Source organism: Panthera pardus, unplaced genomic scaffold, assembly GCF_024362965.1.
Source record: "Panthera pardus isolate Hobbes unplaced genomic scaffold, ASM2436296v1 HiC_scaffold_3, whole genome shotgun sequence".
Taxonomy (NCBI): Eukaryota; Metazoa; Chordata; class Mammalia; order Carnivora; family Felidae; genus Panthera; species Panthera pardus.
In genome coordinates, this window is record NW_026526876.1 from 8766182 (window position 1) to 8779809 (window position 13628).

At 46.2% G+C, this 13628-nt stretch overlaps 1 protein-coding gene across 1 annotated transcript in view; it reads right to left on the reverse strand.

Moving 5' to 3' along the window:
• Positions 1-13628, reverse strand: part of CFAP52 (cilia and flagella associated protein 52) — a 43257-nt gene that overhangs the window by 21419 nt on the left and 8210 nt on the right. Inside the window, exons 4-7 of the mRNA XM_019413451.2 lie at positions 9887-10015; positions 6064-6163; positions 5001-5117; positions 1691-1791 (exon numbers count right to left, since the gene is read on the reverse strand). Of these exons, the coding sequence (XP_019268996.1) occupies positions 1691-1791; positions 5001-5117; positions 6064-6163; positions 9887-10015 (447 nt within the window). The remainder of the gene's footprint in view (positions 1-1690; positions 1792-5000; positions 5118-6063; positions 6164-9886; positions 10016-13628) is intronic.

A 13628-nucleotide genomic window follows, 5' to 3' on the forward strand; every position in this document is an offset into this window, starting at 1 on the left:
TGAGGCCATGGAGGGCAGCCAATAGAAATACTGGCTGTTGGCATGTGGGCTCCCTAGAAGACAAGGTGAAGGCCAGGGCTATGCGGGGCGAGGCCAGGGGTCCCTGAACTCCGGCAGTCTGCTTCATCATAATACTTTCCTGACTTCTCACGGGAGCTACTTTCTTAACCCACGAAAACCCAAGGAGGTAGAAGTCACCGCGTCCAAGGGGAGGCTATCCTGTCACACAAGGTTAGTTTGGAGGCTTACACAGCACAGACCCTGTACTAAGTGCCTTGAATCTAACCGTCTTCGTTACAATGGGGACATCACGTCTGTGTATTCAAAACAGGGTGTTAGAAAACTAGGGGGTTCATTTTTTTATACTCACTCCATGTATCCAGAGTCTAACCAACGCTGCCCTGGAGTAGCCTCCCTCTCTTAGTCCCCTTCACACAAACATAAAACCGGTCCCCATATATTCTCAAGAAGACCTATCTGGGGGGCACTGAATTTAAAATTGCTACCTGTCCCCTCTCTCTTCAAACCCTAGTCCCCCCTTCCTGTATCTCCAACTCCATTTGTCTCCACGGTTCTCACCAGCCTTCAACACGATGTAATTCCTTGTTTACTGTGTTACTGACCGTCTTTTTCCCTCCTGCCGCAACGTCAGCTCCATGAGAGCAGGGACTTTTCCCTTCATTTCTGTTTGCTTTGTTCGTTGCTGTACCCCAAGCACACCCGGAATAGCACGGGGTACCTAGTGAATGCTCGGCACAGATCTGTCCGAATCAAGACAGCTGATGCACTTCCTACAATCCTGTAGCTCCCCTGGGGCTGTGCCGAGGCCACAGGGGGCGCATCTAGGGCCATCTGATTTTGCTGAAACTCCGCTCAAGTTCTGCCTCTACCCCCGTGGGATGGCCCCCTTCTCTGACGTCCTTTGTAACAGATCTATAATACGTTTTACTTTATCTGGACTATGAGATTTGTGTATACATATTATCTTGTATTCCGAGGACTTTTTCGTACGTGTAGAACTTATCCCCAAACCAGACTCTAAGTTCTGGAAGGACAAAGACCATATCTTACTTTATGTTTTAATAGCATCTGGCACACTGGTTTGGACAGAGGTGCTCAATGAACACTTACTAAGGACAATGGATAAAGTTTTCTCGTGTTTTATTTTAATTGGATAATCCATAAAGAGTACATGGCCGAGTATCTACTACAAAGAAGGAGCTGGTGAAGGTTGGCTATTTGTATCAAGACTTGTACTCAAACGAATAGTAGTAGTCGAACCAGCAGAGTGCCTGACACATAATAGGTATGCATGGCATCAGAAATTCTACTGAATACGCAAATTTTCAAAGCTTGAAATTTGAGGTTATTGGCTGGTTATCTTTATAACCGCGTCTTATCTGCCGTCATGGCTCCATGTATCAAGTGAAATCATAATTTATGTGTTTATTGGAAGGGCAGTATCCCCCTTTGGGTCATCGGGGGCTACTTTGTCTCGATTCAACACGAGCTATTGTCTTTTCACCGGCAACGAAATCATCGGTTGTGATTCCAACCGCTCGTTTTCACAGTAAGATGCAACTCTTTTTACCAGATACGACTTCGCCAATATCTCACAGCCCCTGGCTTTATGCAGACCTCCCGCTGGTGGGTCTTTCCCCATCCCAACCCCACGGAGTCTGGAACTTACTTGATGGGTTTGTAGCTGGGGCTTTTACAGAAGACCAGCAATCCGGCTCCGGAACCCACCAACAACCCCCCCATCTTCAGGCACTTGATGGTGGACACTCCCTGTTGGGGGAGAAACAGCATTGAGAGAAAGGCCATATGGTTTCATCGGGAAGAGTCAGCGTGTGGCCTGGGACGAGGGATGGCCAGGGGGTTACGTCAGTGCTGGCACGTGTTGTCTAGAGAAAGCTCATGAAGGGATCGCCTGGGATGCACCCCTGGGCTGGACACAAGGGCCCAGTGCCAACAACGAGCCTACGTGCCGGAAGTAGCCTTCCCGGTCCGGCAAGGACCAAGCACGCTTCACCAAACTTCCTCCCTGTAAAGCCAGCTGTGTGTTTTGAATGCATCAAACATGAATACTTTACATCCACTCACATGGAGTGAGAGCAGGAGATGGAAAGACAGCCACACAACACTAGATCCTCAGCAGCCAGTGTTTTCACCAGAATTTAATTCTTTTTTTTAATGTTTATTTAATTTTGTGTCAGAGGGAGAGAGAGAATGTGTGAGTGGGAGAGGGGCAGAGAGGGAAGGAGAAAGAGAATCCCAGGCGGGCTCCACACTGTCAGCGCAGAGCCCGACGCGGGGCCCGAACCCACGAACTGTGAGATCGTGACCCGAGCAGAAGTCGGACGCTCAACCGACTGAGCCACCCAGGTGCCCCCAGAACTTAATTCCTACACTTACAACTCTTATAACCCCGCATTGTTTGGTGACTATATTTTGTGAACTAAAGCATGCAGTATATAACCTTACCAACGATAGGACGTATTTAAACTCAAAGCCATCTTCGACGTTTGGGGAGATTGGATGGTTATTTTACAGCACCCACTGTGAAGTTCTGATTTTAAAATGTGCATGACCAATATTTCATGGTAAAGCTTTCGGTAATAGTACAGCTAGTGACTTTTTTCAGGCTTGTCTTAACAAACTTTGACTATCATAAAACAAATATCGTGTCCCTTCGAGTTACGTTACGTTGAGTTCTGCCTGTTCTGGTTCAAAAAGCATTTCATGTTGGAGAGGAGAAAGCAAGGTTCCAGAATATGAAGGCATGGAGCAGAATTATGTGGCTCCCCCTCCCCCTGTCTGGCTGCCCCAGTTCCAGAAACACTGTGGGAGGACAAGTCAATAAATGCCTGGCCCGTTGTCCAGGGAGATGACCCAGGAGTGAATATTCTTAGCATGTGTCTGGGGACTTCGGGAAGCAAGAGATAAAGTGTTCAACAGGGCCTCAAAGTTACCTATGTGTGATTTCTTTTTTCTTTTTTTATATTTTTAATTTTTTAATCTTTATTTTTGAGAGAGAGAGAGAGAGAGCGAGCGTGAGCAGAGGAGGGGCAGAGACGGAGACACAGAATTCGAAGCAGCTCCAGGCTCCGAGCTGTCAGCATGGAGCCCCACATGGGGCTGGAATCCATGAGGCTGAAGATCATGACCCAAGCCAAAGTCAGATACCTAACTGATTGAGCCACCCAGATGCCCCTAAGTAGATTTTCAAAATGGGTTACTGCCCAAGATCACGTAATATTCCAAACAAATGTGTTCAGTGATATTTCCTATCCCTTCATCCCGTAAGAGTTATGTAAGAGTTCCAGGATGCCTGGGTGGCTCGGCCGGTTGACTGAGCATCCGACTCTTGATTTTTGGCTCAGGTCATAATACCAGGGTCGTGGGATCGAGCCCCACATGGGGCTCTGTACTGACAGCGTGGAGAGCCTGCTTGGGATTCTTCCTCTCCCTCTCTCTCTGCCCCTCCCCTGCTCTCTCTCTCTCTCTAAAATAAAAAACAAAAAGAATTACTTTCTTTCTACTTGTATAAGAGGCATCTTAGAATCATTTCTTTATGGAATTTACCGTCAGGCTTAAATGGTTAGGAGTAAACCATCCACAGTGCACTATGCAAGGCACGTAGGTACCAAAAGCTTGAGAAACATGAAGACGGCCAACAATTTTTTTTTGGGGGGGGGATGTGGTTAGATCCCAAGTGCTGGGGGAGGAGGGTGCAAAAAATATCCAGATCAGTACTTTTCACACGTTTTATGGGGCCCTCTGGCAGTATCTCAGGAGTTGGAAACAGCAGGGTTCTGAGCCTTGCTCTCCTTGAACTGATCTGCTTTGGCTTTTATCTGTTTAACATACTGGAATCTGCCTCCTAAAAATAACTTGGACAACATTATCGAGACTACGTCTCGATCTCCTGTGGCGTTATTTCTAAACCCTTCTCTACCCATACTACAGCTTTCTCACTCTTAGGCATGTCCTTAAAAACTTGGGTATTATTAAAAAACAAAACAAAACAACAAAACTTGAGTATTATTAAATGGCTGCATGATTAAGAAAACCCTAACATCTTCCCAGAACATGGTACAGGATTCCAAGTCTTCTCGGGAATATCTGCTGAGTGGATAAGTATCTAAGCTTAGTTAGGACCATCTGCTCTCAAATGCAAAGATTAGTGGAAACAGCCCTTGTAACTTTCTGGGGGTACCGAAAACAGCCGCACTTACTCTGTGAAACTCTCCTTTGATCGCATTATATTTTATTTTGGTTTAGATATCAAAGTCTTTCTGGACTTTCAGCCAGAATTGTTAGGAACCCTGCAAATACAAAAATCGACAGCTTCTAGGGGCGCCTGGGTGGCTCAGTCGGTTAAGCGTCCAACTTCTGCTCAGGTCGTGATCTTGCGATTGGTGAGTTCGAGCCCCGCTGTGCTGACAGCTCGGAGCCTGCAGCCTGTTGCGAATTCTCGTGTCTCCCTCTCTCTCTGCCCCTCCCCTGCTCATATTCTGTCTCTCTCTGTCTCTCAAAAATAAATAAATGTTTTAAAAAATTTTTTTAAAATCGACAACCTCTAGGTCTTGCTTATGACTTACGGTGCTGGCTGGAGTTAAAATCTAAGACTAGTTATTAGATTGGGAAAAAAAATTACATGCACATGCATGTCTATATGTGGTATTATAGATCAAAAAGCACATTTCTCTTATATATGGTAACAGGGTTGTCGAAATGTTGGCAGCAACGTGGTAATAAATCACAGAGCCGCAGGCCCTGTGCTTGGAAGGTCTGATTCCCTAACTGAGGATGCTGACAAATACGTTTGCTCAGGGAAGAAGTTTATGCACCTTGCAAATTTAGGCGTGGCCTTGGGTACAACATACACTTTTTCTTTTGAACGCAGACTCTTAATGTAGGTCTGTGCTACCAGTGGAGGGAGGAAATCACCGGAAAAGAGCAGGGCAGAGCAGACTCTGGGGGTCTCTACTCACCAGGCTGAATTTGTCCTTCGCAGGCCCAGTGTCTGCCAGCAGCTTGGTCCTTGGGTTCATTTTCAGAATATCTCCAGTTGTGGTACCAAGGTAGAAAAAGCTATCATCGACGGCAATCTGATCAGAGAGGAGGAGGGACATAAAGACCGGTGTTTTTTTCTCAGCGATGCCCGTGGGCCCTGATCAGGGATGGGACGAACTTTCTCTGAGGCCCCATAAAGACCTCCAAAGGTGCTCACGGCTACTTCAATTTCTGCAGACTCTAAGATGGGTAAGAACAGCCTCAGGGGGGTGGGGGGGTGGGGGGCAGAATTAGGGCCAGACTCAGAAATGGAGGAAATATGTGAGTCCAGTTAGCCTGTGCATTTCCAGGGGAAGCCTATAGTGTCTGGTGTCAGATCCACATGCGTAGATATCCCGCCAGCTCCGATTCCGGAGATGCCTCTGTAGGGCTCCTGGGATGAAGGTTTGCTCCTCCAAAGAGAATGTGTATTTGCTTTATCTCATATTTTCCAAAGTCTGTCTGTATAAAATGAGGACGCATTACCTAAAGAGAAGTCAGTCCATGGGGAAGGGAGTTATCTGTGTGAACGTATGCGTCCACATTAAAAACATAGGAATAATTCCTCTTTATAGAAGAGACTGTGTTTCAACCATGAGTGTCACTGTTGGGGACTTTATTTCCAGTGGTGGAAACAAGAAATAGTGGCATGGGAGTGTGCTGCGGCCTCTGAATGCCTCCTGGCCACACGGTTTCTGTCTAGGTGAGGCGGGTTTCTGGGGTCTGATGGAAGCCCCAGTCCCGGTAAAACGAGACCTTCCCGGAGCTGTGTCTGGGCAGTGAGTCTCTCCCTCACCTGTGCTTCCTTAATCAGCATCCCTTATGTCCAGATCTCACCTGCCTACCCCCAGCCCAAGGTACACACACTTACGTATGTGTGCATGTGAGCTGGCACACACACACACACACACACACACACACACACGCACACGCACACATGCACACACCCCTTGGAATTTGTACCAATGGTTACAGACAGTAACACTTAAAAGTCATACTTACTGTAATACACATGACTATTCTTTTCATCTGACCGGTCTGGCACTCCGTTGGCCAGATTTTTCTATTTGGGAGATCCAGTTCCCATACTCGAATTGTCCCACTGTGGAAGAGAAACCCAAGCAAATGGATACCCATGTAACAGCCTCTTCATATCTTCTCTGTTTTCTGTATTCCCCCTGAAGAGGCAGCTAAGGGGGACAGAACGGGGTATTGCTGAGGGTTTGCTAGGCCCAGGGTTCTCCTTAAAATCTTCCACTCGACCCTTCCAGCCACCCTCTGAGTAGTTTTTCGGATCCTGCCGCTGTCCGAATGAGAAAACGCAGAGCCCGAACACCAGCAGAGCAAGGATTCATACCCAGTGAGCGCTCTGTCCACTGCAGTGAGAGCAAACAGAAATGCCAAAAACTAAACAAATGAAGAGCAAACCAGGGGCTCCTGGGCGGCTCGGTCGGTTCAGCGTCTGATTCCTGATTGCAGATCAGGTCGTGATATTGTGGTTCGTGGGTTTGAGCCTCTTCTGGGTTCCTAGTGCAAGGCCTGCTTGGGATTCTCTTTCTCTCTCTCTGCTCTGTTCATGCTTTCTCTCTCAAAATAAATAAATAAAGTAAAGTAAAAAGAGAGGGCAAACCAGAGTTCCCTAAGTATGTTTCTTTTTTTTTAAGTTTATGTATTAAAAAAAATTTTGTTTATTTATTTTTGAGAGAGAGAGAAAGAGAGAGAGAGAGAGAGCAGGGAAGGGGCAGACAGAGGGAATCCCAAGCAGGCTCCACGTGGTCAGCATAGAGCCTGACGCGGGGCTTGATCCCACGAACCGTGAGATCATGACCTGAGCCAAAATCAAGAGTCGAATGTTTAACCGGCTGAGCCACCCAGGCGCCCCACTAAGTATGTTTCTTTCAAGGTCTGCAGTTGTGAGGAAATATTTTCAAGACCAAGTACTTCATTAGGGAGAATCCTGTCTTCATGAGAAAGGAGACTAAGTAACCAAAGGCCAAACGAAATCAGTACCTGACACAAGATTTGGCATATAACTGGCATTTACTCATTACATACTGAGCTAATCTGAATTTGTAACTGTAGAAACATATTGTGGTCAACATCAGAGCTGAAGCTAACAGTTGAAGGCAGAAAAGATTAATTTAAGAATAGATTGATCGGGGGTGGGGGCACCTGGGTGGCTCTGTCGGTTGAGTGTCCGCCTTTAGCTCAGGTCACGATGTCATAATTCGTGAGCTTGGGTCCCTCATCGGGCTCTGTGCTGACAGCTTGGAGCCTGGAGCCTGCTTCAGATTCTGTGTCCCCCTTTCTCTCTCTGCCTCTCCCCTACTCACACTCAGTCTCTCTCTCTCTCTCTCTCTCTCAAAAATAAACAAGCATTAAAAAAAAAAAAAAAAAAAGATGGATCAGGGCGCCTGACTGGCCGCATCAGTACAGCATGTGACTCTTGATCTCAGGGTTGTGAATTTGAGCCGCACATTGGGTGTAGAGATTACTTAAGTCAACCTTAAAAGAAAATAAAAATAAAAAAATAAAAAAATAAAAATAGATCAAGTTCAGCTTTCCTTTTTTTTTTTAGCTTCCAGAGTTAGGCACATAGTAAGCGCTTAAGAAGTATTTTGTTTAAAACATTTTTTTTTATGTTTATTTATTTTTGAGACAGAGAGAGACAGAGCATGAACGGGGCAGGGTCAGAGAGAGGGAGACACAGAATCCGAAACGGGCTCCAGGCTCCGAGCGGTCAGCCCAGAGCCCGACGCGGGGCTCGAACCCACGGACCGCGAGATCGTGACCTGAGCCGAAGTCAGACGCTTAACCAACTGAGCCACCCAGGCGCCCCTAGAAGTATTTTGAATACTTTCTTATTTGAATACAAATCTATTTCTTGTTCCAATACATATTTTGCGTACTTTCAAAATTAAAAAAAAAAAAATCAGCTTTTCCGTGGCCTTCCTGGTAGATGTCACTTGGACGTCAAATTGGAATTTGCAGGATCTCTCATGAGGGATGATATAGTGGCGTATCTGAAATAGGGACCATCATGGAGGATATCATGGGTGCCATACCGGAAATCTTAACGCAGGAGTCCTTACTTGTTCTCGGCTATCTCTGTCACATGCAACCAAAGCAGACCTACAATACAGATTGTCCTTAAAAAATTTGCTGGGGGTGGGGCGGGGGTGGCACCCGGGTGGCTCAGTCGGTAAGCCTCCCACCCTCGATTTAGGCTCAGGTCATGATCTCATGGTTCGTGAGTTTGAGCCCCACTGACAGTGCAGAGCCTGCTTCGGAGTCTCTCTCTCTTTCTCCCTCTCTCTCTGCCCCTTCCCCTCTCAGGTGTCTCTGTCTCTCTGAAAATAAATAAATAAACTTAAAAAAATATATATATATTTTTCATTTGCAGGGCAGGGAGAGAGGGAGGGGAAGGGGGAGGAGGGGGACAGGGAGAAACGGGGAGAGGGAGAAAGGTGGAGGGGAGGATGGGGGGGTAAGGAGGAGGACGGAGGGGAAGGAGGGGCAGGGGAAGGAAGGACGAGGGGGAGGGGAAGGGGGGAAAGGAGCTTCAATTCAAGTTTCGGCTCCTGGAGTAAGGGTGTCCATGGACGCCAGCAGCTGGACCCTCAGGAAACAAGGACCCCAACGAAGAAGCCCTGCGTGACGGTGAGTCGCCTCTGAAGACAGGGGTAGGACACGGGCAGCTGCTTCAGGCTCAGGGCGCTCTCCTAGTGAGATTTGCTCCCTAGGGGCTGGCTTCCATTCGGCCAGCCAGTTTCATGGCCAGGAAGTAAACGCGTGCACACACATAATTACCCCGGAACAAAGGCAGGCTGCATACCCCAGGGTGGGGACTGGAAATGGCTGAGAGGTAGGGCAGGACCACTTCTTTGATCTGGCTGGAAAGGTAGCCAGTGACGTCACAGATGGGAGCCGACAGAGGGGTTGAAAGAGATAGTCCCGCCCAACAGGTACCTCGACCCCACCACGTTCGGAGCTTTTTTTTTCTTTTTTTAATGGTTGTTTATTTTTGAGAGAGAGACAGAGCATGAGCAGGGGAGGGGCAGAGAGAGGGAGACACAGAATCTGAAGCAGGCTCCAGGCTCCGAGCTGTCAGTGCAGAGCCCCACGCGGGGCTCGAACTCACGAACCGCAAGATCGTGACCTGAGCCGAAGTCCGACGCTTAACCAACTGAGCCACCCAGGCGCCCGACAGCTTTTTGACCTCTGAACTGACACACCACATTAGAGAGGATGCTTTTGTGCGGACTTCACCTCAAACTCCAAGCAGGGCCCTGTTGGTGAATCTGTAAATTAACTTCTTCTGTTAGACAGATGCTGGCCTCTGGCTTGGTCCCCATTGGCTGGTGACAAGCTGTCACTGCTGGAAATGATCTCACGTGGCTAAAAATCAAACACCTGAGGGCTCCTGGCACGGTTCATTCGCAAACTCTCCTTTCAGGAGGCCTAACTCGAGAGCAGGTGCTAAGAAACGTCAACCTGTAAGCCAATCTGTGCATTCCGGCACATTCCCCTGGGAGCATGCATCGTAGGGCGTGTGTTATCAGTGACAAGTAACCGGAACCTGAAATCAATTCAGCGGGAAAGCAGACCCTTCTCAGGAGGAAGCACGGAATGCTCAACTAACTGGTATCTGAAAGACTTTCAGTTCAAAGGATGTTTAAGGACTGCAGCGTCACGCAAATTTACGACGGAAGGGAATTTGCTGGGACGAATACTATGTTCCCCCCCAAACTCGAGCGGCCGTGCTTTCTGCACAAGCAAACGCAGCCGTTTACGAGTTCTGAAAACGCCGACCGCAGACGCGTACTTTCCGGCGGTAACGAACATCTCGTCTCGGCACCTCGAGAAGATCACTGTCGTGGCATTCCCCACGTTGAGGCCGGCCGCCGGGCTACCGCAGATGGCTTCTCTCTTGGCTATGTTCCACACCACCACACTGCCAAAACGAGAGGGACCGAAAAAGTCAGGGGAAGACAGGCTCTCACGGTAAGAAACAGTTTTTTGTTTTCTTTTTTTTTTTTTTTTTTTAAATTTTATGTATTTTTATTTATTATTATTATTTTTTAGTGGTTCTAGAAAGGAAAAAAAAAAAGGTTACTTACAAAGGATCAAAAGAATTGACCCCCTTCCCCCACTAGATGTCTCCTCCATCACGCTGGATATTAGAAGATTAGCGGGTGACACTGAAAATGTTTTGACGGAAGATGGTGACGAGGCTAGAAACCAGTGATCCCATCAGTCAAGTCTGATGCTAAAATAAAGACATTTCCAGGGGCGCCTGGAAGCATCCGACTGCAGCTCAGGCCGTGATCTCACGGTTCATGAGTTCGAGCCCTACATCGGGCTCTGTGCTGACAACCCAAAGCCTGGAGCTTGCTTCAGATTCTGTGTCTCCCTCTCTGTCTCTGCCCCTTCCCTGCTCACACTCTCTCTTTCTGTCAAAAATAAACATTAAAAAAAAAAGACATTTGCAGATAGCCAAGGCATAAACGTTTACCACCCATCTGTCTCATGTAAAACAAAAGTTCCTAGGAGAAGTATTCCAGAACAGAATAATGCGATGAAGAGGACAGATGACATAAGGCACTGTTCCCAAACTTGAATGTACATCAGAATCACTTGGAGGGCTTGTTCAGACAGAGGCTGCCGGGACTCACCCCGAGAGCTTCTGATTCAGCAGGTCTGGGGTGGGGCCTGAGGTCTCGCTTTTCTAAAAGGTCCCCGGTGATGTCGATGTTGCTGGTCTGGGGACCACACTGTGAGAAGCGCCGCTTTGGATCCCAGCTCCTTCTTTCTGGGTGTAATCACACAACTTAGTCCTAAACTGAATGTGTTCAGACAATAATACTAAAAATGCTGGGGAACACCGGAATCAAAATATTAAAGAAAAAGAAGGCTAACGTTACAAACTCTGTTAACGCAAAAGTATGTCTAGCTATGCTTCCCAAATTTTCTACATGTAGAAGGTTATTATCACAGGCGCTCTAAAATCAAGGTATAACCAAGATTGGTAGGAATGAGGAGGTAGGAGGTGGTGTAAGAGCCATAATTTTTTTTCTTGGTAGGAAATCGACAGATACCATCTGAAGTGGAAAACTCGAGAGAAATATCACTTAAAAAGTCAAAAAGTTATCATGATAAGCAGGTAATCTTCTCCAAAAAGACTCTTAAAACCAAGTACATCATACCTAAAATAAATGAAAACATACATCTACATCAAATCTTGTACATGAATCTTCATAGCAGCATTATTACCAATAGTCCAAAAGTGGGGAAGACCCAAAGCCCCATCCACTAGGAGCGACTGAGTGGTTCAGTCAGCTAAGCGTCCGACTTCAGCCTGGGTCATGATCTCACGGTTCGTGAGTTCGAGCCCCACATCAGGCTCTGTGCTGACAGCTCGGAGTCTGGAGCCTGCTTTGTATTCTGTGGCTTCCACTGTCTCTGCCCCTCCCCCTGTCACCCTCTCTCAAAAGACCCTCTCTGTCCCTCTCTCAAAAATAAATAAACATAAAAAAATAAAACAAAATAAACAAAGCTCCATCCACTGATGGATGAAGAAAATGTGAAGAAAATAATACAATGGAATATTATTTGACAATAAAGAGAGTGAAAGATCGACACATGCCACAGCATGGATGGACCTTGAAAACATTATGCTTAATAAAAAAAATCAGCTACAAAAGGCCATATATTATATTATCCCATTCATGTGAAACACGGAGAACGGGCAAATCTCTGGAGACAGAAAGTGGATCAGTGGTTGCCTGGGGCTGAGAGGGTAGTGGGGGAGCGGGAACGGGGAGTGACTGCTAGCGGGTGTAGGGTCTCTTCTTGGAGTGTTTAAAAATGCCCTAAAACTTTATGAAACTCTTGGTTTCGGTTCAGGTTGTTACCTCCCAGTTTGTGAGTTCGAGCCCCTCGTTGGGCTCTATGGTGACGGTATGGAGCCTGCTTGGGATTCTCTCTCTCAATTAACCTATGATAAAGGAAGCAAGAATACACAACGGATAAAAGACAGTCTCTTCAACAAATGGTGCTGGGAAAACCGGACAGCTACGCGACACGCGAAAGAACGAAACCGGACCACCTTCTTACGCCATGCGCAAAAATAAATTCAAAATATATTAAAGACCTAACTGTGAGGCCTGAAACCATAAAACTCCTTCCTAGAAGAAAACACAGGCAATAGTCTCTTTGACAGCGACCATGGAAACATTTTTCTAGATCTGTCTTCTCTAGCAAGGAAATAAAAGCACAATTAAAACTATTGGGACTAAAGCACCAAAGCAAAAAGCTTTTGCACAGTGAAACCATCAACAAAACAACAAAGCAACCTACTGAATGGAAGAAGGTATTTGCAAATGACGTATCCAGTAAGGGGTCCAAATATATAAAAAATTTATACAACTCAACACCAAAACAACAACAACAACAACAACAAAAACAAATTTACAAATGGGCAGAGAATCTGAATAGATATTTTTCCAAAGAAGACATAAAGATGGCCAACAGGGGCGCCTGGGTGGCTCAGTCGGTTGAGTGTCCGACTTCGGCTCAGGTCATGATCTCACGGTCCGTGAGTTCGAGCCCCACGTCGGGCTCTGTGCTGACAGCTCAGAGCCTGGAGCCTGTTTCAGATTCTGTGTGTCTCCCTCTCTCTGACCCTCCCCCGTTCATGCTCTGTCTCTCTCTGTCTCAAAAATAAATAAATGTTAAAAAAAAAAATTAAAAAAAAAAAGATGGCCAACAAACACATGAACAATGTTCAACGTCACTCAACATCAGGAAAATGCGCATCAAAACCATAATGAGATATCACCTCACACCTGTCAGAATGGCTATAATCAAAAACATAAGAAACAACAAATGTTGGCACAGATGTGGAGAGAAAGGCACCCTCGTGCACTGTTGGTGGGAATGCAAACTGGTGTGGCCACTGTGGAAAACAGTAGGGAGGTTCTCCAAAAAAAAATTAAAAATAGAACTACCCTATGATCCAGTAATTTCACTCCTGGGTAGTTACCCAAAGAAAATGAAAACGCTAATTCAAAAAGATAGATATTATTACTGTAGCATTATTTATAATAGCCAAGATATGGAAGCAATCCAAGCGTCCATCAACAAATGAATGCACAAAAAAGACGGGGGATATATAAGAACATTCCTCAGCCACCAAAAAGAATGAAATCTTGCCGTTTGCAACAACACGGATGGAACTAGAGGGTATGATGCTAAGTGAAATAAGTCAGAGAAACACAATTACTGTATGATTTCACTCACATGTGGAAATTAACAAACGAATGTAGAAAACACACACACACACACACACACACACACACAAAACAGACTCTTAAGTACTGACAACAGACTGATGGTTGCCAGAGGGGAGGTGGGTGGGGAGAAGGTAGAGATAGATAGAAGTCCACCTCAAAAGTCCATCTATCTCGATGACCACTGAGTAATGCCTAGAATTGTTGAATCATTGTTTTGTGCACCTGAAACTAATATAACCTTGTTTGAAACTTGAAAAAAATTCTTTTAAGTTT